The following is a 23,492-nucleotide window of genomic DNA, read 5'->3' on the forward strand; positions in this document are numbered from 1 at the left end:
AGATTTGCCCTGGGACACGTAACCATTAAGTACAGGGGCCAAAATATGGACACAGGTCTTTCTCATGTCCAGCTGTTCCTTTTCTTATGCTTCCAGTACCCCGAATCCACGCTGGGTGGAGGTAGTAGGTGCTCATTAAATGCACGTACCTGATTAGCATGTCTACTCTCTCCCTCCATAGACTCCCCTGGGAGTCCTTTCGGGCATCTCTTGGTCCCAGGCAAGGATACTGTTCACAGATGACTGGGCAGAGGCCCGGGGTCTGACTGAGTCCGAGCTACCACACCTTCTGTCCCGCCCCAGCTCCTTGCTCCGACGTGCCCCCTGCAGGCCTGAGCACCCCGACCCGCCCTGGGAAGCTGCCCCTGCATGAGTGACCTCTGTCCCACCCACCCCACCCCCCAGACTCGGGAGTCCCAGCAGCAGCTTACCACAGCAGTCTGGGAAGTCTTGGGCAGTGGGGGCCTTGGGCTCAGGCCCGGGCCGGCCGAGGCCCAGGTCACTGGAGGCAAGAGGGCAGGCGGGTGCCTCCTGCTTGAGCTCCCGCGCGGTGCGGTTGGCAAGGGCGGTGCTGTACAGGAAGCTGGCCACGGACGAGGAGGTGGCGGTTGGGGGCAGGTCCTGGGGTGGCCCCTTGGGGGCCTGGCCGTGCAGGCCACAGTCCCGAGACCCCTTGGCTATCAGGGAGATGCCATTCAACTCCACCAGGGCCTTCGAGTCCCGCCCGCCATCCTCGAGCGGCCTGGGTGAAGGAAAGGACACAAGACAGCTTCATCCACCTGTCCCACCAGGGGTATGTCTTCCCCGAGCCCTCCCTCTGCAGAACACGACAGCCCGTGAAGTATGCATGACCAGTCCCCATTTTACAGGTCGGGGTGCAGGCCCGCGTGGGGGTGTGACGTGCCCAGGGCCACACGGCTGGGCCATCCAAGGACCTGGGCCCTGCCCCTTGGCCTCTGTGCCCCCTCTCCACCAATCACATCCTTTCAGCTGCAGCTGATCGTCTCGCACCCCCTAATGCATCGCTCGTGCACTGGCCGGCCCCGGTGCCCGAGCCCTGACAGGCCACGTTCAGCCCTCAGGCTGCTTCCTGGCTGCCCCAGAGATCAGTACCCTCCCCGGCCCAGCCTCCATGACCTCATGGCCCGTCAGTCCCTAATGGAGCCCTCGGCTGGCAACCCAAGCAAGCACCCACGATGTGGCTTCCCACCTCCTGCTTTTGCACGGGCTGTTCCTGATACCTGGAGTGCTACTGGGGCTATTTCTTCCCCAAACAAGCCTCTCTGCAACACAGAAGTCCCCCGGGGAAGACTTTCGTGACTCCACACCCGGCTCAGAGCATGCTCTGTGACTGAGTTTCTGCCTCTGCCATCGGACTGGGAGCTCTTACAACCAGGGTCCCCTGTGGGAGTCTGAAGTCCCCTGCCCTTGGGCAGGACAAGCGGCCACGAGTGGCTGAGCCCGCACGGAAGCAGGTCATCGCCCGGCCCGGCCTGGCCCCCGGGGTCCAGCCACCCGGCCCCGGGCCGCTCCCAGGCGGGCTGCCTCACTCACCTCTTGAGCTTGAAGCGGATCCGGTGGCTGTGCTCCAGGATGGCCATGAGGGCCTTGGGGTCGTACTCAGCCGGCCTCCGGAAGGCCAGGCCCTCGGGCAGCCCCTGCACAGCCAGCAGCCCCGGCTCCCGGAGCAGCCTCTCGTAGGGCAGCGGCACCACGCTGGCCCGGCCCAGGGCCTCGCCTGTGGGAGGGGTCGAGGAGGGGGCCTAGTATGAGACGGCAGCCGGGCTGTGGTGAGCACGGGGCGCGCCCCGGAGCTGGGACCGCGCTGAGTGACGCCCTGTGGTGCCGGATCCCCAGGAAACAGGACCCCAGAGGCCCCTTCACTGCAAACCTCCCACAGAATAAGCCCCTGCCGGCGGTGAGGGGGGCGGCAGGGGCTGTGGACAGGGGCCTGCGGCCTGCACCTGAGGGCTGGGGCTGCCCCATCGAGGGGGTTCCCTGCTTCCCCTGCCATTCTCCTCTCTGGGCATCTGGGTGGAGGGGAAAGCAGGCCCCAGGGCTGCGAGCAGGGGGTGAGGAGAGAGGGGTGAGGGAGAGAAACCGCAAGAAAACAGCCACAGGAAGGAAGGGAAAAGGAAAGCGAGGGAGAGGAGGGCAGGTAAGGAAGAGAGGAATGGAGAGGAAGCAGAAGAGAGAGGAGAGACAGGATGAGAAGCTGCTGAGCACGCGGGAAGGGGGGAGGGGAGGGAGGGCCGAGCATCTGGGCTCACAGACGTCTGCTGCCTCCCACCTGGAGCCAGAAGGAAGCCCCTCCCCTCATAATCACCTCTGATTCTGCCCGAGGCAGGCAAGGGGGGTCAGGGCAGAGTGGGCAGGGGTGCAGGGGGCTCTGGGCGTGAACCCTGCATCTGGCAAAAGCGTCTGCAGAGGCACAGCCAACCACGCGTGACAAGTCCTCCCGTCCCCGGGGCCAGCATGCCCACCAGGGCCTCCGGGCCCCCTACCCCTCTTGGCCTCCTCCTGACATCTAGACAACGACAGGAGTCCCCCCACCCCACCCCGACCTTTGCTCCACAGAACCAAAGAAAGGAATAAAGCAAATTAGAAATCATGGGGTGGGACCCTTAGGGACGGAAGGGACCCGCATGAGGTCACCCAGGGAGTGTGAAGGTCACCACTGGGCCAGAGACTCTGCAACCTGACACTTCCCAAGGGAGACCAGGCCTGCCTGTCCCCTCCCCTCTTCCACCCCAAAGGTAGTACTTGGCTGGGCAGTTAGCCTTCACTCAATCATTCAACAAACACCCTCTGAGAGCCCGCTGTTGCTGGGCTCTGAAGTGCAGGCTAGGAACAGCAGAAAGAGCAGATACAGTCCCTGATCCTGGAGAGCAACTGGGCGAGTGAGGACACAGGGCATAGTGGGTGCCCAGAGGAGGCCTTAACCCAGCTCAGAGCTGGGGGTTTCCTGGAGCTGAGCCTTAGAGAGCAATGCGGCGTCCACCAGACAGAGGAGGGGAAGGTCGGCCCAAAGGTCACAGCAGGTGTGAAATGAAGCCAGAATGAGCGGGAGAATAGGAGGTGGGTCAGCGTGGCTGGAGGGGGCTGGGGACGGGCCGTGGTAGGGTCTGAGGCCACGCCCAGGGTGACAGGGAGCCCGAGCAGGCAGCGGAGGGAAGAGCTTTGTGGTCAGACTTGTGCTTTGGGACCATGCCCTTGGTCACAGGGCAGGTGGGGACAGCAGGGAGCTGGGCTGGTGGCGAGCAGACCAGGGCAAGCCTGGGGCCTCTTCGAGGCACGAGGGAGCAGTGAGCAGCGCCAGGGCAGGGGTGGTAGGGATGGTGGTTCAGGGAACGGGGCTGGGACGGCAGATCCACGCCTGGGGATGCAGAACGAGGGAGGGCTGGGGGTGGGGAGAGAAGGAACCCACGCCTTGAGGTTCCGCCCAGGGCCTGTAGTGGGGCAGGAGGGGGCCTCCTCCTCTGGGCAGGGCTGGGGGCTCCCACCCGCCTGGGGGCCCCAAATGGAATGAGGAAGGATCTTACTATAAAGAACATCAAACACCTCCTCTACCATCTTCCGCAGAAGGTACACGTCCGAGCCATGTTCCAGGGCAGACCGTGGGATGTTCCGGCTGCCACCCTCACCCCGAGGCACCTTCTTGGGGTGCTCTGCCTCCGGCTCCTTCCACGGGGGCCCTCCTGTGGGACACAGAGCATGCGGGGCCATGGTGAGTACTCATCACACCACCAGCCCAGTGAGCTGGGATGTCCCTGCCCTGTGCTAAGCCCTGTAGCTGGGCACCCAACACGGCGTGCAAGTGGATGAATGAAGGAAGAATAAGTGGGTGAGTAAGGCCTGCCCCAACCGCCCTGCCTAGGGCCAGGGCTGCTTACCTCAGGGTTCCCAGTGCCCAGCAGAGGGCATTCATCCCTGCTCACCTCTAACTCGCTGTGTGACCTTACGCAAGTCCCTTCCCTCTCTGGGCCTCAGTCTGTGAGCTCTCATGAGAGACCAGATGGGCTGGCTCAGAACTGGGGTTCAACGAATGTCTGTTCCATCACCTACTTCTTTTTTCTTTTCTTTTTTTAAAAATATTTATTTATTTATTATTTATTTATTTTGGCTGTGCCGGGTCTTAGTTGCAGCACGCAGGCTCTTTAGTTGCGGCATGTGGACTCTTAGTTGCGGCATGCAGACTTCTTAGTTGCGGCATGCACGTGGGATCTAGTTCCCCAAACAAGGGATCGAACCCGGGCCCCCTGCACTGGGAGCATGGAGTCTTAGCCACTGGACCACCAGGGAAGTCCCCCATCACCTATTTCTGAATTAACCAGTTGAGGCCCTAGTTTTCTGCTCTGCCAAATGGGGAGACAATGGGGACCCCACCAGGAAGCTGAGGGTCTGGGAAGAGGCAGGTTCATGCCAGGCTGGGCCAGGGTGGGGGCCTGGGAGTGTCCCTGGATCCCTGGGTTGGGAAGATGCTAGGCACTGCATTGGAAAGGGGATGAGAAGAGGGCTTGGGGGTGCCCCTCCCAGCTTGGAGTGTGCTCTCCTCTGGGACCTGAGAAGCTTGAAATAGACCAGCCAAGTTCCCGGTGCTATAAATAGCAGATCTGCCTGGCTCTGGGAAGCCAGGTGCACCTGCCCCAGGCCCCAGTCTGGCTCCCAGCCTGGCCATCTAGGGCCACAGGACCCTGCCACTGGCCACCCTACACCGGTCCAGCCCCCTGCCCAACCTTGGAGAGGGTACAGGTTTTGAGGGCCGGGTGGGAGAGGGGGCTGGCTGGGGAAGTGGCTGGACCCCAGTAACGATACGCCCCAGCACGGTGTGTGTGTGTGTTGGGGGGGAACAGCCTTCCCAGAAATGGCTGATCCCAGGGTCCAGGCCCAGGCCGGGGTCGGGTGATGGAAATGCTAATAACGGTGCGAAAAACAACAGCTGGTGTTTAGTGAGTGTAAACTAAGTGCCAGGCATTGTTCTACGTGCTCGCCGTGTATTAATTCGTTTAATCCTCAGATCGACCCAGGACAGGGTAGCACTGTCCTCCCCTTTCACAGGTGAAGAGGCTGAGGTCCAGCAGGCAGCAGCTGGCAGAGCCAGGATGTGGCCCCAGGTGTCTGCCTCTAGGGCCTGCTCTTAACCCCAAGATCTCTGAGTCCCAACTTCTGGGCTAGAATGCCCGCCCAGGCTCTAACCCCGTAGAACTTAATCCACCATGAAGGGGAAGCTGACCTGCCTCGGGAGCTCACCGCTAAGCTGGGGCATAGGCGTGGATGGAAGTTTAGGGCACAGGAAGCTGCAAGGGGTGGGGGGCAGTCAGGCATGGGCGCTGGGGCGGAGGGGCACCGATGGGGCCGGGGCGGGAGGGATGTCAGTCTGGAGGCTGGGGAGGCGTCTGCCAGGCAGAGGGGAGGAGCGAGGGCCTTCCAGGTGGGGAACAGCAGGGACAAAAGGCAGTGGTGAGCAGGGACACACAGAGCCGGGGAACGTGCACTTCAGCACAGTGCAGCCTGGTGAGCACCAGGGATGCTTGGAGGAGAGAGTGCAGAGCCCGGGGCTGCTTATGAGGGGCCCTGACGGCCTAGGTAGCATTGAAGAGGTGGGGGCTTCAGAACGACCCCTCTGCCTCGGGGGTCCCGGCTCACAGCTCTGAGTGCTGGGGCTGGTCTCTTCCGGGAGCGAGCAGGACCCCTTGGCAGGAGTCCCGGGGGTGCCCATGCTGCATCCCTCGTTTTTTTTGTTTTGGCTGTGCCACGTAGCATGTGGGATCTTAGTTCCCTAGCCAGGGCTTGAACCCGCGTCCCCTGCATTGGAAGCGTGGAGTCTTAATCACCGGACCTCCAGGGAAGTCCCTGCATCCCCCGTTTTGAAGGGTTGCAGCCGAAAGAGCAAACTCCACCTCCATCACTCGTCAGCTGTGTGTCCCCTATGGTTACACTCAATGCATCTCATTTTCTCATTTGTAAACCGGTGATGACTGTTTCCCGAGCCTGCTGGGAACAGTAAACAGCCCCAGCACGTGGCCCAGCCCGTGGCTCTATTTATCACATCATCCCTAACTGCTCCCGTTTCTAGAGCATTTCCTACGTGCCGGACAAGTCCTCAGTCACTTCATCCCCACGGGCCACCAGGAGGCGGCTCCGAGATTCTGCTACTGTAACAGGGTCAGCGCCAGCCTCTGACGTCAGGATAAGCGAGTTCGTGCTCAAAGGGTGTCGCCCACCACAGGCGCTCAGTAAGTATTAGCTGAGCACGTGCGCTGGGTCCCTGCCTCAGGGCCGCACAGGAACTGGGCCACAGTGTCCCCTTCTGTCCACGAGCACAGGAGGCAGCTGGGTCTGGCCTGCCCGGAGTCTCTATCGGCCGAGGGGCTGCTGTGTGACTCCAACGAAAACCGTGGCCGCCCCTGACGACGCCACGTTGGGAAGCTTGCGGCAGCCCCTCCTGCCCAGTGCCTCCTCCCACACAGGGCCACCCGGTGTTGCTCCAGGGACCCAGCAACGCGCCAGAGCTCCTCCCCTCGGGGACAGTGGGGACTGGCCCTCTGGAGCCCCGGGTACTCACGGCAGAACCTGAGGAAGTCTGACTGCAGCTCCTTGCGGGCGTTCAGGAACATCCTCCCCTTGTCGGTGCCGACCACGAAGGCGCTCTCATCGTGCACAGCGACACAGGCCACTTCTGCGTTCAGCTTGGAGAGCGCTGAGCACTGCCGGGGGAGCAGGGCTGTGAGCCGGCGGAAGGACCCCCCACTCCGGACACCCCCGGTGCCAGCTTTGGGGGGTGGGAGGTGAGCTCCCAGCTGCCGGAGATCCCACCAGCAGCTCCAGGGAGAGGTCACCGTCCCAGCGTTCTGGGTCTTAGACTGCAGCGGGAATGAACGAACGACACCCACAGAGCTTGGCCAAGGTCAGGGGAAGAAGACAAGGTTACAGGGGCTGGAGGAGGACGCGGCCTGTGCCCCTTCCTCCTCCTTGCTCTGGGGGGGGCTTCCTGCCTCGGGCCTGGCCCCAGCCTCAGGAATGATCCTGTCCTGGGCTCTCTCCAAGTCCTGGATGAGGAGGTGGGAGGGGTCCCAGGAGAACCAAGGCACAGACAGATCCAGGCTTCAGTCCTGCATCGGCCTCTTCCTGCAGGTCACGCCCTTCTCTGGGCCCCCATTTCCAAATGTGTAGAATGCGGACAAGCGGCCCAGCTCCCAGAGTTGTAATGGGCTTGTTGTGGGGATTCAATGGGGCCCGGGTGGTGGGAAGAAGTCTCTAAACCGGGGCATCCCGTGTGGGTATGAGGCAAAGAGGTTCTTTTTGCAGCCCCAGAGCTGAGATTGGCAGGCCTACTGCACAGGAAGCCCTAACACAGGGGGCCCTGCGACCAAGACCACCAGCATCTCAGGCTTACTTCACTGGGAAAACCCTGCCTGCAAAGCTCGTGGCATACGGTCGGTGCCTGATAAATGCTGGTTTTTATCTGAGTTAGCGCTCTGCGGACAGTCGGGAAGCCTGGCTTCTAATCGCAGTTCCACTGCTGTGTGATCTAGGACAGGTTCTACAACCTCTCTGAGCCGTGATCATGCCTTTAGTGCCAGCTCCGGCTTGGAGTCGCTCCGGTGAGGAAGCTGGGGACATCTCAGGGCCAGCAGGACTGTCCCCCGGGAGCTCCTGGGGGCAGGGATGGTGTTCATTTCCGCCTCTCTAAGATGAAAACCAAACCCCACTGCTCCCTTGCCCTGTGGCAACACCGTATAACAAAGACGATAAACGGATTCAACCGTTTCCAAGGAGTGGCCAGCAGAGCTGGAGGAGAGCCTTCCCTGCGCTGCATGGTCACTTCTCAGCTGAAGAAGCTGAGGCCACAGCAGGGAGTAGATTCACCCAAAGGCACAGAGAATGGGGGTCAGGAGGAAATGCCTGGAAAAGGGTCTGAGACTGGGCGGGAGGAGGTGATGAACGGACAGCACTTTGGCCCCAATCTTCCTGCAGGCCGCCTGAGAACCTGGCCCCAGGCCCGCTGGGTGCCGGCGTTAAGTCACTGCCAAGTAAGTGCCGCTGTCACCCACGAGGTCCCTCAGGAAACCTGTAAAGGTCTTGTCGCAGGGTGGGGCGAGCCTGTCTTGTTCATGCCACCAGGACAGCTACAGGGTCACTGGCTCCTCCAAGAAGCCTCTGAAAGACCCTCTAGACCAGCACTGGACCCTGGAATTTCTGCAATGATGAAAATGTTCTATTTCTACACTGTCTGATACCACAGCCACTAGCCACGTGTGGCCACCGAACTCTTGAAATGAAGCTAGTGTGATGGAGTAACTGAATTGTTTAATTTTCACAAATTACAATTTAAATATCGACTGTCACATGTGGCTAGTGGCTGTGGCATTGGCCATCGCTGCCTGTGTCAACTGTACCTCCACCACCACACCAAGCTGACACTGCTACCGGCACAGGGCTGAGCTCCTGGGGCCTCCCCTCCTCATGAAGGCCACTCTGTACAGGGGAGGGGTCAAACCCAGCTGGCCTTCCCAGGAGTGTCTACCACCTCTGCCCCAAATACCACCTAAGCAGCCTTTGAGCTGCCTGCAGCTGGAATAGCCTGGAGGGAGGCCCTTTGTCCTTGGGAAACTGTAGACTTTGCCCCTGGGAGCCCACTTTAAAAACTGATCATGCTGTGTGACATCAGGCAAAGTACTGCCCTCTCTGAAGTTCAACTTCACTGAACCAAAATGCAGGGGGTGCAGCTACCTGATGCCAGACAGAATTTTTTTTTTTTTTTTTAAGACACCTGCCTACCCTCTATCACAGAACTTGCCCCAGGAAAAGTCTACAGGAAAATGACGTTATTATTTTCTCTCTCCCTCTTTTTTTTTTTTTTTGGCTGAGCCATGCAGCTTGTGGGATCTTAGTTCCCCCACTGGGGATCAAACCCGGGCCCTTGGCACTGAAAGCTCTGAGTCCTAACCGCTAGACCGCCAGGGAATTCCCTGTTATTTTCTCATTCGGGATAAACTGCTATAGGTTTAGGTATAGAGGCAAGGCTGTCAGAGGAGTGATGCAGTTACAGCCCTGGCTTTAACAACGGGGGTGACAGCTTTCTAATGAATCACTGACACATTACCCTCCAGGTGACCTGCTGGGAGGCAGACTTGTGACCATCCCAGGGACGGGACGTCAACTGTAATAAGAGGTGACGAAAAAAGACGGGGCGAGGGGGCGAGGGCTGGAGTCCCACACACTTGACCTCACGTAAGCCCCCCACCCCCGGCGTCGGCAGACAGGCCTCATAGCAGACGGGGACTCTGAGGCTCAGGCCGGCGAGGGCTCCTGTGAGCAGCGGAGCTTACGAAGGCTGGCTGCCCCGCTCCTCCAGGGGCGGCAGGGGCCCTCACCATGGAATCTAAGGCAGACACGAGGCTCGTGATGATCTCGTCTTTGCGGGCGATGGCGGAGTTCCAGCGGTCAGGCCCACAGCCGTTTGTGGGGACGTCGCAGCGCTTTCCCAGCAAGGCCATGGTCGCCTGGATGGAGGAAGGGAAGAGGCGGAGGTGGCCGTGGGCCATACGGCGTGGCATGCCACCACTAACCCGCCAGGCCCCCGGGATCCCCAAGGCCACCTGGACTTCCCAGGTGGGACAAATCAAGAGCTGGCCTTTTCTTCCCCTAAGGGTCTTACATGCATGATGGGGTTTGAGCTCTGACAGGCCTGGACACACAGCACCTGCACACGGCCCGTACAGGTGTGGGAACAGACAGCAGGATAACGGAGGCGGGTGCCTCAGGGCACGTCTCCCGAGTCTGCACCCCCAGAGTCAAAGCCACAAGCAGTGTGCCCGGCAGGCCCTAAACGCCAACTCTCCCCACGCACACCCCTCTGGCCATGGCCCTCCCTTGCCCACACACCCTCCATAGCGCCCTGCTGCCCACATTAGCTCCTGACTCCTCAGCTTGGTATTCAAGGGTCTAGACTCTTGTCCCTCACCTCAACTCCTCCTTATACCCCATGCTCTAGGCACTCTAAGTGTCACCATCCTCCAAACATACGGACATCCTTCACGGCTCCTCAGCTGTCACCAGTTCTGTTCTCCCTGAGTGCCCTCCCTGGCCCCTTTGGCATCTACTGACTGCCCCCTTAGCTTTTTTTTTTTTTTTTTTTTTGCGGTACGCGGGCCTTTCACTGTTATGGCCTCTCCCGTTGCGGAGCACAGGCTCCGGACGCGCAGGCTCAGCGGCCATGGCTCACGGGCCCAGCCGCTCCACGGCATGTGGGATCTTCCCGGACCGGGGCATGAACCCACGTCCCCTGCATCGGCAGGCGGACTCTCAACCACTGCGCCACCAGGGAAGCCCTGCCCCCTTAGCTTTTAATTGTCACCTCTGCTGGGAAGGTGCCCCGGATTGCCCCACCTCCTGCCCCTTCCTGCCCAGGCTGGTCAAGTGTCCCTGGCCTCCCACCTGTCCCCAAGCCCCCCATCACAGCTGTGTATCAAGTCACATGCTCCCCGGAGGAAGGCCGCCACCCCAAGGCCGTGGAATTTCGGTCTACCTCCTGGCTTCCAGGACTGAATCTCAGAGGTGCAGAGAGATACCACAGGGCAGAGGCCCCTTCACCTCAGGTGAGGTTTCCCCAACACAGGACGTTGCCCCTCGTCATGAGGTTCCCGGAAGGCAGAGCTGTATCCTCCCCCCTTGCTGAGGCGCCCTCAGATCAGGGCGTCATATCGGGGCTACAGCAGGCAGGGAACAAGTCTGCTGGCCCTGTATTACCCAGCCGGGCCTGGGCCCCACTAGATACAAAGGTCAGCCTCCCTCGGTGTCCGATCCATCCTGCCCCTCCCTTTCCTGACCCAGGAATCAGGTCCAGGGGGCCCACCCACAGGATGCCCCAGTGCCAGCATCTTCCTATGGGGCAGCTGTCCCCTCGCCAATCCAAGCAAAGGAGAAGGTAGAGGGCAGAGGCAGGAACGCTCAGTTTCCCTCCCCGGGCTCAGACCTTCTAGTGCTCTGTGCAAGGGCCCCAGGTGGCCAGTTCAGGCGTGGGATCAGGGAACAGAGCTGCAGGCATCAGAGGGAGCCTGTGAGTCCTGCCCTCTCTGCTTCTTGGGGGTAAAGGAGTCTGTGCATGTAACTGGGGTTGGGGGTCGGAGGTCCTGGGTAGGTGATGGCTGGGCCTGGCACCTAATATAGTGCCAAGTCCATAGTGTCTTCTGCCCCCTGGACTGTAAGCTCTATGAGGTCAGGGACTGGTCTGCCAATCACTGCTGCACCCCCAGTGTCCAGCTCAGTGTAGTCCAAACCAGACTGTAGCCTTTTAGTGGGTTGTAAAATCGATGACACAGAACAGCAATCAGAGCACGTCACACATAACAAGGTGAGGTGCATCCAATGACAGAGACGGAAACATTCAAAGGAATTAGGGATGCAGCAGAGCTTGGCTCTGGACTCTGTCCTGGCCCAAGTTGGCTACTTGGCTGTAGATAAATACTGATTTTAATAACAGGCCAGGGACTTCCCTGGTGGCGCAGGGGTTAAGAATCTGCCTGCCAATGCAGGGGACACGAGTTCGAGCCCTGGTCTGGGAAGATTCCCCATGCCGTGGAGCAACTAAGCCCGCGAGCCACAACTACTGAGCCCGTGTGCTGCAGCTACTGAAGCCCGCGCGCCTAGAGCCCATGCTCCGCAATAAGAGAAGCCACCGCAACGAGAAGCCTGCGCACCGCAACAGAGAGTAGCCCCCGCTTGCCGCAACTAGAGAAAAGCCGGTGCGCAGCAACAAAGACCCAACACAGCCAAAAATAAATAAAATAAAATAAATTAAAACAAAACAAAACAAACAAACAAACAAAATAACTGGCCAGGTCAGCAGTTGGCCAAAATGTGTATGGGTTCACTTCAAAATGTTTATAAAATGTATTTCTTCTCCTAGGTTGCCTTATTTATTTATTTATTTATTTTTGGCCGTGCTGTGCGCATGTGGGATCTTAGTTCCCCGACCAAGGATCCGAACCTGTGATCCCTGCAGTGGAAGCGTGGAGCCCTAACCACTGGACCACCAGGGAAGTCCCGGTTGCCTTATTTTTAATAAAAGCTCGAAACCCACGTTATTAGGGATGCTGAGGGTATGACAGGCCCCGATGGGACCTGCTAATGGACCAAGCATCAGCCAGGGGCCTTCTGTGGCACGAAGCCCAATCGCAGGTCTGTTGCACGACCAGCTGAGAGGTTTGCCTGCCTGGGGCGTGTGAAGCCTTGCCTCCTCCCCTCAGCCGCCCCCTGCCCCCCAGTCCCTTGAGCCACTTCCAGAAAGGCCTCAGGCTGCCAGCCTCCCAGCTGCTGGAGCCCAAATCGAATCAGGGCAAAGCAGGAGGCACCAGACAGCGCGCCAGCCCTGCCCTCCGGTCGCCCCAGACGGCTGCTGGCTCTTTCCGGCAAAGGTCCTAATCCATTTAGAAAGGAGCCAGGGACTCAGGGACGGAGGAGGAGGGGGCCGGGCTGTGGGCCATCCCCTGACTTCTAGTCCGTCTGGGCTCCCAGGACGCTCTGTCTGGAGCCGGAGCCCAAGGAGGCCGAGCCCTAGGCAGCTGGGTGCGTTTGGGTAGGAGGGCAGAAGATCCTCCCGGGCCTTGGAGAGAGGGGCAGGCTCCCGTGGCTGGAGCGGCTGTGGGTGGAACAGGGGGACCAGAGCGCTGGGCTGGGAGCCACGAGCCGTGAACCACGCACACAGTGAGACCCAGGCCTGAGGCTGCCAGGACCACATTGGACCAACCACCTAACCCCCCCGTTTTCTCATTTGTAAGGTGGGGCTACTTCTAATCTGAAAACGAGGGAGAAGACAACCACCCAATGAAACCAACAAACGACACAGAACAGAGCACGAAGTATGCTAGTTAACCAGGAGAAAGTCCCAGAGGGAGTGGATGGCAAGAACAGAGGCCACTGCCTGAGCCGTCACACACGCCACACACCAGCAAGCGAGGACAAGGGGCCGGGCGAGGCTGGAGGCAGCTAAGGGCTGCTCTGTGTCACCTGAGAGAGGATATCAGAAGTGACATCCTGGGTGATGGGTGGCTGGCTCCTGACCTGAGGCACAAGTGGCCAGGAAGCCCTCAGTGACAAGGGACTTCCACCCACCCCTGGGTTCCTGGGGGGGTAAGGCCTACGAGGGCCGAGAGGCAGCAGGGAGCTGTGAGCATCCCTCCCCAAACCCTTCTCCCAGGGCTGCCAAGGGCCACACACCTGGCTTCTGCCCCACCTCCCGGCCACGTCCCTCCTGGCACTGACTGCTGACCGCTGGAGGGTCCTGGGCCCTCTTCTCATCCCCGTCCAACTCCCTCCCTCGCTGCGAGGCAATCTCGCGGCTTACATGTCACCTGTATGTGGACTCTCCATTTCTCTCTCCCCTCCCCCGTCTCCTGAGATGCTACCTCCTCCCCGTCTCCTGTGCAACGTCTAACAAGCAAGCCAAACGGAACACGGCCCGTGTTTCCCGCTCAGATCCGCTCCTCTCCTGCCATCAGCTCAGATGCAGGCTGACACTGAGGCCTCACCCCCGGCTCTCTTCTGCCACGTCCCTGAAACAATCCAGGGAGAGTCCTGCGAGCTCGGCTCCAGGATGCACCCAGGTCTGCCCACTTCTCGCCGCCTCCCCGTCCAGGCCACCATCCTCGCTCACCCACGTGGGGACAGTGGCTCCCCACTGTAGCCTCCCTGCCCTCCTCCTGCCCCCACGGTCCCCCTGCAAGCAGCTGCCACACCAGTCTCACGCGGCTCTCCCGCTAAGAAGCTTCCAGGGGGTTCCCACCGCGGGCAGAATGTCACCTCCCCACGCTGCAGGCTGTGACCTGGGCCTGTCTGCCCTCCCGGCTCTGTGCTGGTTCCAGCACCGCCCTCTTTCTGTCCCCAAAACACACCGTGTGCTCCCTTCTGGGGCCTCGGACTCGCGGCTCCTCCCGCCCAGAAGGTTCTGCCCGGTCCCCGTCTCCTCCCGCTGCCCCCTTCGCTCCAACAGGCCTCAGCCCAACCACCAGGTCCTCTGCGCCTTCCCTGACCCAGCAGCCAGGCGGCAGCCCCCACCCCTTCGTTTATTTCCTTCATAACATCCGAAGTGACCTGTTCACGTGCGTCCTGCCAGATTTCCCCACCTGGAATGTGGCCCCGGGAGGCCAGAGGCTGCCAGGTTCACCAAACCTTCACTGCCTTGAGCACCTGCCTGGGATTTCAGGGACACTCAACAAATATTCGGGGAAACGGGGACTTCCCTGGCCGTCCAGTGATTAGGACTCCGAGCTTCCACTGCAGGGGGCACGGGTTCGATCCCTGGTCACGGAACTAAGATTGGGCAGCTAAGATCCCGCGTGCCGCGAGGAGTGGCCCAAAACAAAAATATCTGGGGAACTGACAACAAGTGTGATGGTCAGCCACTTTGGGTGGGAGCCAGGATGTTTGCAAGCTATAAGCAGGGTGGTCTGACAACAATAAAAAGGTAACATGGGGGATTGCAACTTTGGATGTATTTGGATCACGAAGGAGGAACAGTCCAGGAACTGAAAATGAGGGAGGCTGCTGGGTCAGACAGGTGTCCTGCACAGGTGCTCCTCCAAGCGTGGTCCCAGGACCTGCAGCATCAGCACCGCCTCGACGCTTGTCACAATGTGAGCCGCCTTCCTTGCTATATCATCACTCCGTCACAGATGGTAGTGGGCATGAGCTCGTCCATCTGTCCCTCTGTCACCAAGCCCGGTCCTCTCCCGTCAACATGCTCCATGAGGACTGTACCCCTCACACCTGCCAGGACGCGGGGAGCAGGAAGACCGGCCGATCGAATCCACAGCTGATGCTCAGGCAGGCTGAACAACTCGCCCTGGTTTGCCCGGGACCTTCCTGCGTTTAGCACAGAAACCCCTTAGGCCCAGGCAAAGTAGGATGGCTGGTCTCCCCATGACACAGGGACCAGCAGAGCCGGGAGCCCAAAGGCCCCTCTCGGCCACTGAGAACAAGGACAGACACCAATAAGGAAGGCAAACCATGGACATCAGGTCCTGCCTTTGGGTCCAAAATATCCAATTTCAGTTAGAGATGAGAGACAGGCTTGGGGGCTCCTCAGGGGAGGGGGCAAAGGGGGAGGGTCTGCCAGAGGAGAAGGCAGGGCTGTTTCACCCAGGAGATCACAGGAGGGGAGGAAGCTACTCTCTTGATGTGTTTGAAGGTCACACAGGGACCAGAGGGGACAACCTTGTTTTATAAAGCCCCAAAAGGCAGAGCTGGGGCAGGTGGAGGGAAGATCTGGGTCCCCGGTCTGCAGGGACACTGCTGTGTGCCACCTGCCCCATCACCCGGCTTTCCAGCCTCCCTTTGCCCATGTGTGAGTGAGGCGGGCAGGTGGCCCAGCGGCCGCCAACACCTGCCGGTCCAGCTCCCAGCTTCCTGGGGCCCACCCCCTAGAAGCCCTGAGGTGACAAGTCTACCTCAGGCCCCAGACGCTGTATTTTCCAGCCCCGGGAGATTCTGACACGCAGTCAGCTACAGGGCCTGGATGGTCTCTGGGGATGTTTCCAAGCAGCTCAGTTTTTCTGCCTGCCGCCTGCCTCCTACACTCGTCCAGGATCCCTGGCCCAGGCAGTGGCAGCTTTGCTGACCACCGAGAGGTGGAGGCCTTCCCGGCCCCTGAGCCAAAGATGAGCTGAGTGCTGTGTCCATGGCTGAGTCACCGCTGCCCCAACTCAAGGCAGACTTGCCCCCGGGAGGGAGGCCCCCGTGGCAGTCGGGCCCAGAAAGGCCACTCCCCCGGGCCCTGGGCGAGGGTGAGGAGACAGCACTTGGGCTGGGGTTTCCAATCCTAAACAGCCCGCACTGGGCCACTGAGAGGCTAAGGGGGGACTGTCCTTGAACTTGTCCTTACTGCTGTCCATGGCTTGGGCGTGGCCTTGGGAAGACAGGTGCTCACTCTGGAGGGAACCTGACCTCCCCCAGTGACAGGGGGCCCCGCAGGAGAAGTGGATGGGGCTGATGGGGGGGAGGGGAGAAGGGTGTGTAGGCAAAAAATCAGGGCTGCAGATAAACGTTCCAGCTCAACCCATAAAAAAAACCCCTTTCCCCACCCACCGTCCTAGACGCCCCCTTCACCCGGGGGTTCAGCACCCGCCACGCCCCTTCCCTCCTTGCCCTGCTCCCCGGCCAGCCCCCTCTTCCTCTCCCTGCTGAAGAGCCACTCTCTTGTCCCCCTCCCCTGGGAGTGCCCGTTTCCGAGCACGCTGACACCTGTGACCTCCACCCCTGGAGCGCAGCAGGATGGAGGGAACTGGGCCCATTTCAAGGGTGAAAAAAACCAAGTCCCAGAGGCAGCACATTTTTGCTCCAAGTGAGTGATGAAGGCAGGATGAGATCAGGGACATCTGACACTCACGGTCCGTTCTCTTTTTGCTCCTCCTTGGCGCAGGACTCTTAATTGAGAGGAACGGGGCTAAGGGTGGAACCCCAGGCACGGTGACAGGACAGCCAGGTGGCTGATGAGACCGGTGGGTTGGCCCCACTCCTGGCTGGAGCCGGGCAGACAGGAACCAGGGCAGGGCTTGTGCACAGGACTGCAGGAGCCCAGGCGCTGGTCCTTCACACCATGAGCCCAGGGACTCGGGGCCGCACGCAGAGGACACGCAAAGTGGGCCAGAGCCAGAACAGCAGGTGCCCAGGGGAGGGAGGGAAGAAGCCGCAGCACTGCTCCCCAGGTGCCCAGGGCTGGTTAGGCCCCGACGCACGGTTAATTCTCACAACCACCCTCATTTCACAGAGAAGGATTTCGAGTTTCAAGTGTCCCAAAGCCAGGATGTGGCAAAGCCAGGACCCGAGTCCAGATCACGCCGACTAATCCCGGTTCCTTCCACCCCACGACGCAGCCTTCAGCTCACTTCCCTCTGGAGCAGCGACAGATCGGGGGGCTCAGCCCGGCGGGCAGAGAAGGGGGCCCACCCTGCGCCCTGCTTCCCTGCCCGTGGGACCCCAGGGCAGGCACAGGTAAGGAGACTCCTGGCAGGAGGGTATATTTCTCCTTCCTGGGCCTGCAGGAAGCGAGCCTGTCCCCAGAGCCCAGGGCCACCTTTGACAGGTTCCTTCCCTGGACAGTGGCCCAACTGGGAATCCCACGTCCCTCAAGTCTCCACCGAGGTTGAAGAGTACTTGTTGAAAGAGGGAGAAGTGTGAGTGAGCATTCATGTGTCAGCATGGGGACGGGTAAAAAAAAGAGACAGTGCGTGTATGACACACACAGAACAAGAGAAGCCACCAGTCAGAGTGAGACCGAGAGGCCTGGCCTCACCAGGCTGGGGAGGGTCACTTGTCCCTGCTGGCTTGGGGGTGAACCGAGAAACAAACGCCACCCGCCCTCCTGCAAGCAGCCTATCTAGGGGGTGGCGAGCAACGGGCTACCCACGGGCCGGGCCTGCAGCAGCCCAGGCCCTCCTCCCACGTGCCGGCGCGTCCGGGTCCCCCAGTATCAGGAGCACACGTGTTGGGCGCCCCTCCTTCCTTTCCACACACATTTGTTGAACCCCGAGGGCTACACTGGGTGCTCATCAGACACCCAGCAAGGCCTCACTGGGACAGAACAGCGAGCACACCTCCACCTGGCCGTCAGTTGGGTCAAAGTCCCAAGGCAATGTGCTCTGGGGGGGTGGGGCGGGCAGCCTACAACAACTCAGCAGAAGCTGGAGGTCTGGCCACCTGTGGGGAGGCCCCAGGGGAGATGCTTCCCGGGCCTCCTTTCACCCCAATTTGTTTACTTAACACCTCCTGGAAATGACTCAGACAGCCGTGCCTGCCCTCCTAGAGCTCACAGGACCAGTCCACAAAAACTTACAGAACCAGGGACTTCCCTGGTGGTGCAATGGTTAAAAATCTGCCTGCCAATGCAGGGGACATGGGTTCGAGCCCTGGTCTGGGAAGATTCCACATGCCGCGGAGCAACTAAGCCCGTGCGCCACAACTACTGAGCCTGCGCTCTAGAGCCCACGAGCCACAACTACTGAGCCCACGTGCCACAACTACTGAAGCCCGCGCGCCTAGAGCCCGTGCTCCACAGCAAGAGAAGCCATCGCGATGAGACGCCTGCACACTGCAATGAAGAGTAGCCCCAGCTCGCCACAACTAGAGAAAGCCCGCATGCAGCAACGAAGACCCAATGCTGCCAAAAATAAATAAGTTAATCAAAAAAATTACAGAACCATGAAATGAGAATAAGAGGAGAAGCTCACCCAGGCAACAAGGCTTGATATGGGGGAAAAGGGCTCCCCCCCTTTATTTGTTTATCAAATATTTATTTATTTATTTGGCTGTGCCAGGTCTTAATTGTGGCATGCGGGATCTTTAGTTGCAGCATGTGGGATCTAGTTCCCTGACCAGGGATCGAACTCGGGCCCCCTGCATTGGGAGTGCGGAGTCTTAACTGCTGGACCACAAGGGAAGTCCCCACCCCCTTTTATTTAAACAATTTCTGTTTATTTAGCTTTGGAGGAGTCAGGGTTTCCAAACAAGGTTTTCCTGAGTTGATGATTGTTGAGAAGGGTTTTGAAGGGTGAATAGGAGTTCTCTGAGAACACAAATGTAGAGACAGTATTCGCATTTCTGTGGAGAGAGGCATAGGCAAGAAGCATGGCTTGGAGATACATAACATTCACTCTATAAGTAAGGGGAAGTGTTTGGTTGTACTCACTAAGTGTCAACACTAAAATGAGAGTGGCTGCTCACTGACCTCTGCTGGAATGGGGCAAGGGGGGAGATAATGTACCTGACAAACACATCTCTGACCCACAGGTGAGTGTGAGCACCAGCAACCCAACACATACTTACCCACATCACAGGTGCACACGCAAGTGTGCTGATGCAAGTCCTGCTGGGGCTCCCCCCACAGGGAGACAGTCAGAGAGAAGGCACCAACCCAAGCCCAGGCCCAGCACTGCCACACACACAGATGAACAGGACACAAACCTTGCCCTCGGGGGTCACCGTCCTGTCCAAAGTCACTGCTACACCAGGAGATGACCTGATCCCTGATCCCAGCCTCGCTGCCCTCCCTCTGGTGCCCAACACACCAGCCTACAGGCCCCGGGACATGCCTGACCTCTGGCTTCTGGGCCGTAGCACCCCTGTGCCCTTCAGAAGAGACACCTTTCCCTCTGCCTGGCTCACTGTTTGCTGTGGTCAGCCATGTCCTGACCCTCCAGGCTGGCCTGCTGCCCCTCGTCTGGGCACCCACAGCTCCTTCTTCCCTCCAACCCTGCAACTCTCCTTCAGTTAGGATGCAGAGGCGTCTGGGCCCCCATGAGACCACCAGTTCCTGTGTACCCCCAGGCCTGCTGAGTACCAGCCTGGTACACAAAGGCCTGGAAAGGTGTCTGATGGGAGGGGCTGTTTCTGCAGGTTTGAAAGAATCAGGAGACGTGAACAAGGTGGGTGGGGAGGAAGGGGGCACTCTGGACAGGAGGTGGCATGGGCAAAGACCCTGAGTCACTAGCAAGCACGATGTGGCTCAGGGTCGTCAGTGAGGTTGGGAGGGCGGATGGCTGAAGCACTTTCAACACAGACCACAGTCAGGTTCTGGGACTGTCTAGTAGGAATCCCACCCTTGACCTCGGAGCCTGGGACTGCACTTCAGAGGTCCTGCTCCAGCCCTGGTCCGAGGGGCAAGCAGCCTACAAGCCTAAGAGGACACACCCCGCCACGAGCCCGCCTCTGCCCCAGACCACCTTCTGGGCACTCAGGCCCCTGGAATCCACTGGGCAAGCAATTCCCCGATCTGGACCCCCAGGGGGCCTCTCCTCTGGTGTGTCCACCCAAGGTGGCTTTAAACATGATGGCAAATTCTTTGACACTTCTCCCATCCAATGGTGACATCCAATTCCCATCCTCTTGAACATGGGCCTTAATCACTCACTTTTTAAATTAATTAATTAATTAATCTGGCTGCACCGGGTCTTAGCTGTGGCTCGCAGGGGTCTTCATTGCCATGTGCGGGATCTTTAGTTGTGACGTGCAGGATCTTTAGTTGCGGCACACAGGATCTAGTTCCCTGACCAGGGATGGAACCCGGGCCCCCTGCACTGGGAGCAAGGAGTCTTAACTGCTGGACCACCAGGGACGTCCCTTAATCACTCACTTCTAACCAACAGATGTTCTGGAGATGCCACCCTGACCTCCAAGGCCAGGTCCCAAAGGGCGCTTGGTTTCTCCTGGCATCTTGCTCTCTTGGAGACACTGAACATCGGAGCTCTGGGTCAACATATAAGCAGTCTGGCTGTCCTGAAGCCACCGTGCTGGACAGGTTGAGTGGATCTAGAGATGCCTGAGGAGCCCCAGCTCTTTCCCAGGCCAGGCACCAGCCTTGTGAGTAGGAAGTCTTTGAGACGACCCTGACCCCAGTCATCTTTTGACTGTAATTGTAGGAGAGACCTCGAACAAGAACCATCTAGCTGAGTCTAGTCAAATCCCAAACTGTGAGAGATTAAAATGAGAAATGACTGTTGTTTGACATTGCTAAGTTTGGGGCTATTTGTTATGCAGTGATAGGTAACTGATACACTGAGGGCAGACCATGCAGGTGCAGGTGCATCCCCAGGGGGCAGCTGTTTGGAAGGGCGAATGGAACTTGGGTACATGTTTAGGGTGTCCACAGGCATGTGTGCAAGGTTGCCCCCAGTGTGGGGCAGAGCTGAGATGGCAAGAGAAGCGGGGGTCAGCTGGGAATTTCCACCCACCCCCCTTCCTGGTTGGTGTATATTACCAGAAAGCCCTTCTATAAGAACAGCTGCTCAAATTTGCCCTTAAGGACTTGTGGTAGGCCCAAAAAAGGCCCCGCAAAGACAGTCATATCCTAATCCCTGGAGCCTGAAATGTCACCTTATATGGAAAAATCACTTTTGCAGATGTGATTAAGTTAATGACCTCGCAATGCGGAGATTATCCTGGATTATCTGGGTGGGCCTTAAATGCCATTACACATATCCTTATAAGGAGGCAGAAGGAGATGTGACCCACACAGAAGGCCACATGAAGACAGAGCAGAGAGAGGTGGGAAGATGCCGGCCTTCAATACTGGAGTGATGCGGCCACAAGGCACAGGATGCCAGCAGCCACCAGAAGCCGGAAGAAGCGGGGACAGATTCTCCCTGAGAGCCTCTAGAGATAGCACAACCCTACTGACACCTTGATTTTGACCCAGTGGTACTGATTCTGGTTCTGGTCTCCCACACTCTAAAAAAAAAAATTTTCGGTTTTTTTAAGGCACTAAGTTTATGGTAATTGTTACAGCAGCCTCAGGAGTGAATCCAGGACCCCTTCACTCACCACGTCCCCCTCACAAATCCCCGTCCACATCCTCAACCTCCTGGACACACATTCCTCAGTTCAGACTTTCTACAGAGCTCAGACCTGGGTTTGCTGGAAAGTTCTCCCATCCCTTCCCTATAGGTAATGCCAGGAGCCACCACTGGAAAGAGTTGGATTTTCTCCGGATGCCAGGGGAGCACCTTTGACTCAAGTCTCAATGCCCGAGGTACCAGCTGGGCACTGGAGCCAGTGGAAAAAATACTACCACCACGCCAAAGGCAAGAGCACACACACCACCCAAACACGGCCCCCGCACCATCCGTTGCCATATGCCTGTGTTTCTTGAAAAAGAAGCTTGAGAGAACAAACAAAAAGAAATGTCTCCCCTCCTGAGGGGAGGGGGGGCATCCCTTCTCCCCAGCAGCCCTACCCACCATGGGATCTCCTGTCCCAGGGGCTCCCCAGTGGGGATGGAATTACCTGGGGCCCCGAGTTCTCGCCCCCTCCCCACTGTCCACCCATCGCTGCAGCTGGCAGAGAATAAAGCAGGCCACCGCCCTGACTTCCGCACCAGCGGGGCAGCTGGAGGGGGTCTTACACGGGCCACAGTACAATGGAAGGCAGCCCGGATTTGTGGTTGAGACACCAGAATCCCAACCCCGCCTCTGACCCCAGTCCTTTCCCTCCTCCCTGCTAACAGAGCCCCCGTTATGCCCTGGCACCTAAATTCACACCTGGGGCAGCAAATTTTGGGGACGCCCCGAGGCCTTCGGTCAAGGCAATCCCACTCCCTCACCTGGGATTGGTTTAAGGAGAAGCATGGAACCCACTTCTGGCCACTGAGACACGAGGCTTCTAGGAAAGTTCTCCCTGCTCTTAGAAGGGGACCGAAACGAGGATGTCGGGATGGTCTGAATGTGACACCCCCAACCGTGACAGCCATCTGAGGACCACGAGAGGAGCCCGTACAGGAGGTGACGCCATCACGCAGAGGACAGCAGAGCAGACCCGTGGGAGAACCTGGACGCTCATGATCTGGACCTGCCACCTCCGGGCTTCAGGCTGGATATAATAAAAGCCCACGTTCCATAAGCCTCGCTCAGTGGAGGTCTCTTTTTCTTGTAGCTAAAAGCATCCTAGTTAAGTCAACCTTTACCAGTTGTAAAACAAACAAACAAACAAAAAAACCACCCATTTGGGGAACTCCCTGGCAGTCCAAGGGTTAGGACCCGGCGCTTTCACTTTCAGGGCCCGGGTTCAATCCCTGGTTGGGGAACTAAGATCCTGCAAGCCTCGCCGTGTGACCAAAGCAAAAACCATCCATCTGTTTTTGCCTCCTGGTCTATTTTATAACAGACCAACATTCCCTTTGTAACTGGCGGCTAGAGAGTGGCCATCCCATCTGGTGATCGACCCGCATAAAGAACCTAGGATTCTGTGGCCAACGGTGTAGCTGGTTCACTCAACCCTCTTCTCTCCTGCCCACAGAGCAGGTACTGGCTGCCCCACCCCTTCCACCTGCTGCCTGGTGGCCAACAGTCCCGTGTGCCTCAGGATGACCAAAGCCACCACCTAGGATGGAAAAGCCAGGGAAGGGAAGGCACTGGTCTCCCTGAAGTCCCAGAAGGCTGCCCCAGGGCTGGGCCACCTGCCTCCAGACTTCTCATTATAGGAGAAAACAAACCCCTCACTTTTTTTTTTTTTTATTATATTTTTCTTTCTTTCTTTCTTTCTTTCTTTCTTTCTTTCTTTCTGGCTGTGTCAGGTCTCAGTTGCGACACATGGGATCTTTTGTTGCATTGCGTGGGCTCTTTGTTGTGGCGCGGGCTTCTCTCCAGTTGTGGTGCCCGGGCTCAGTAGTCGTGGCTCGAGGGCTTAGTTGCCCTGCAGCATATGGGATCTTAGTTCCCCAACCAGGGATTGAACCCGCATCCCCTGCACTGGGAGATGGATTCTTTACTACTGGACCACCAGGGAAGTCCCAACCCTCACTTCTTAAGTCTCTGTTTCTCAGATTACTTACAACTGAACACAGTCCTAATGGAAACAGACTCCACGGCAAGCATCTTCATCAAACTCAGACTCACTTCTGCTTCCGTGTCAGGCCACAACCTTTGTTTTTTACTGTCTTTTTAAAAATTTTTATTGAATTTGTTACAATACTGCTTCTGTTTTATGTTTTGGTTTTTTGGCCG

At 58.6% G+C, this 23,492-nt stretch overlaps 1 protein-coding gene across 9 annotated transcripts in view; it reads right to left on the bottom strand.

The window, feature by feature from the left end:
- Positions 1–23,492, bottom strand: part of GTF2IRD1 (GTF2I repeat domain containing 1) — a 112,673-nt gene that overhangs the window by 68,261 nt on the left and 20,920 nt on the right. For 8 of the 9 annotated variants that reach the window (XM_049699855.1, XM_049699859.1, XM_049699854.1 and 5 more), the window contains exons 2-6: positions 9,378–9,506; positions 6,566–6,707; positions 3,543–3,698; positions 1,555–1,738; positions 432–742 (exon numbers count right to left, since the gene is read on the bottom strand). In XM_049699855.1, the coding sequence (XP_049555812.1) occupies positions 432–742; positions 1,555–1,738; positions 3,543–3,698; positions 6,566–6,707; positions 9,378–9,500 (916 nt within the window). In that variant the 5' untranslated portion in view covers positions 9,501–9,506. The remainder of the gene's footprint in view (positions 1–431; positions 743–1,554; positions 1,739–3,542; positions 3,699–6,565; positions 6,708–9,377; positions 9,507–23,492) is intronic. The other variant, XM_049699860.1, reaches the window with a different exon arrangement.

Source organism: Orcinus orca, chromosome 16 (assembly GCF_937001465.1).
Source record: "Orcinus orca chromosome 16, mOrcOrc1.1, whole genome shotgun sequence".
In the NCBI taxonomy this organism is placed as follows: Eukaryota; Metazoa; Chordata; class Mammalia; order Artiodactyla; family Delphinidae; genus Orcinus; species Orcinus orca.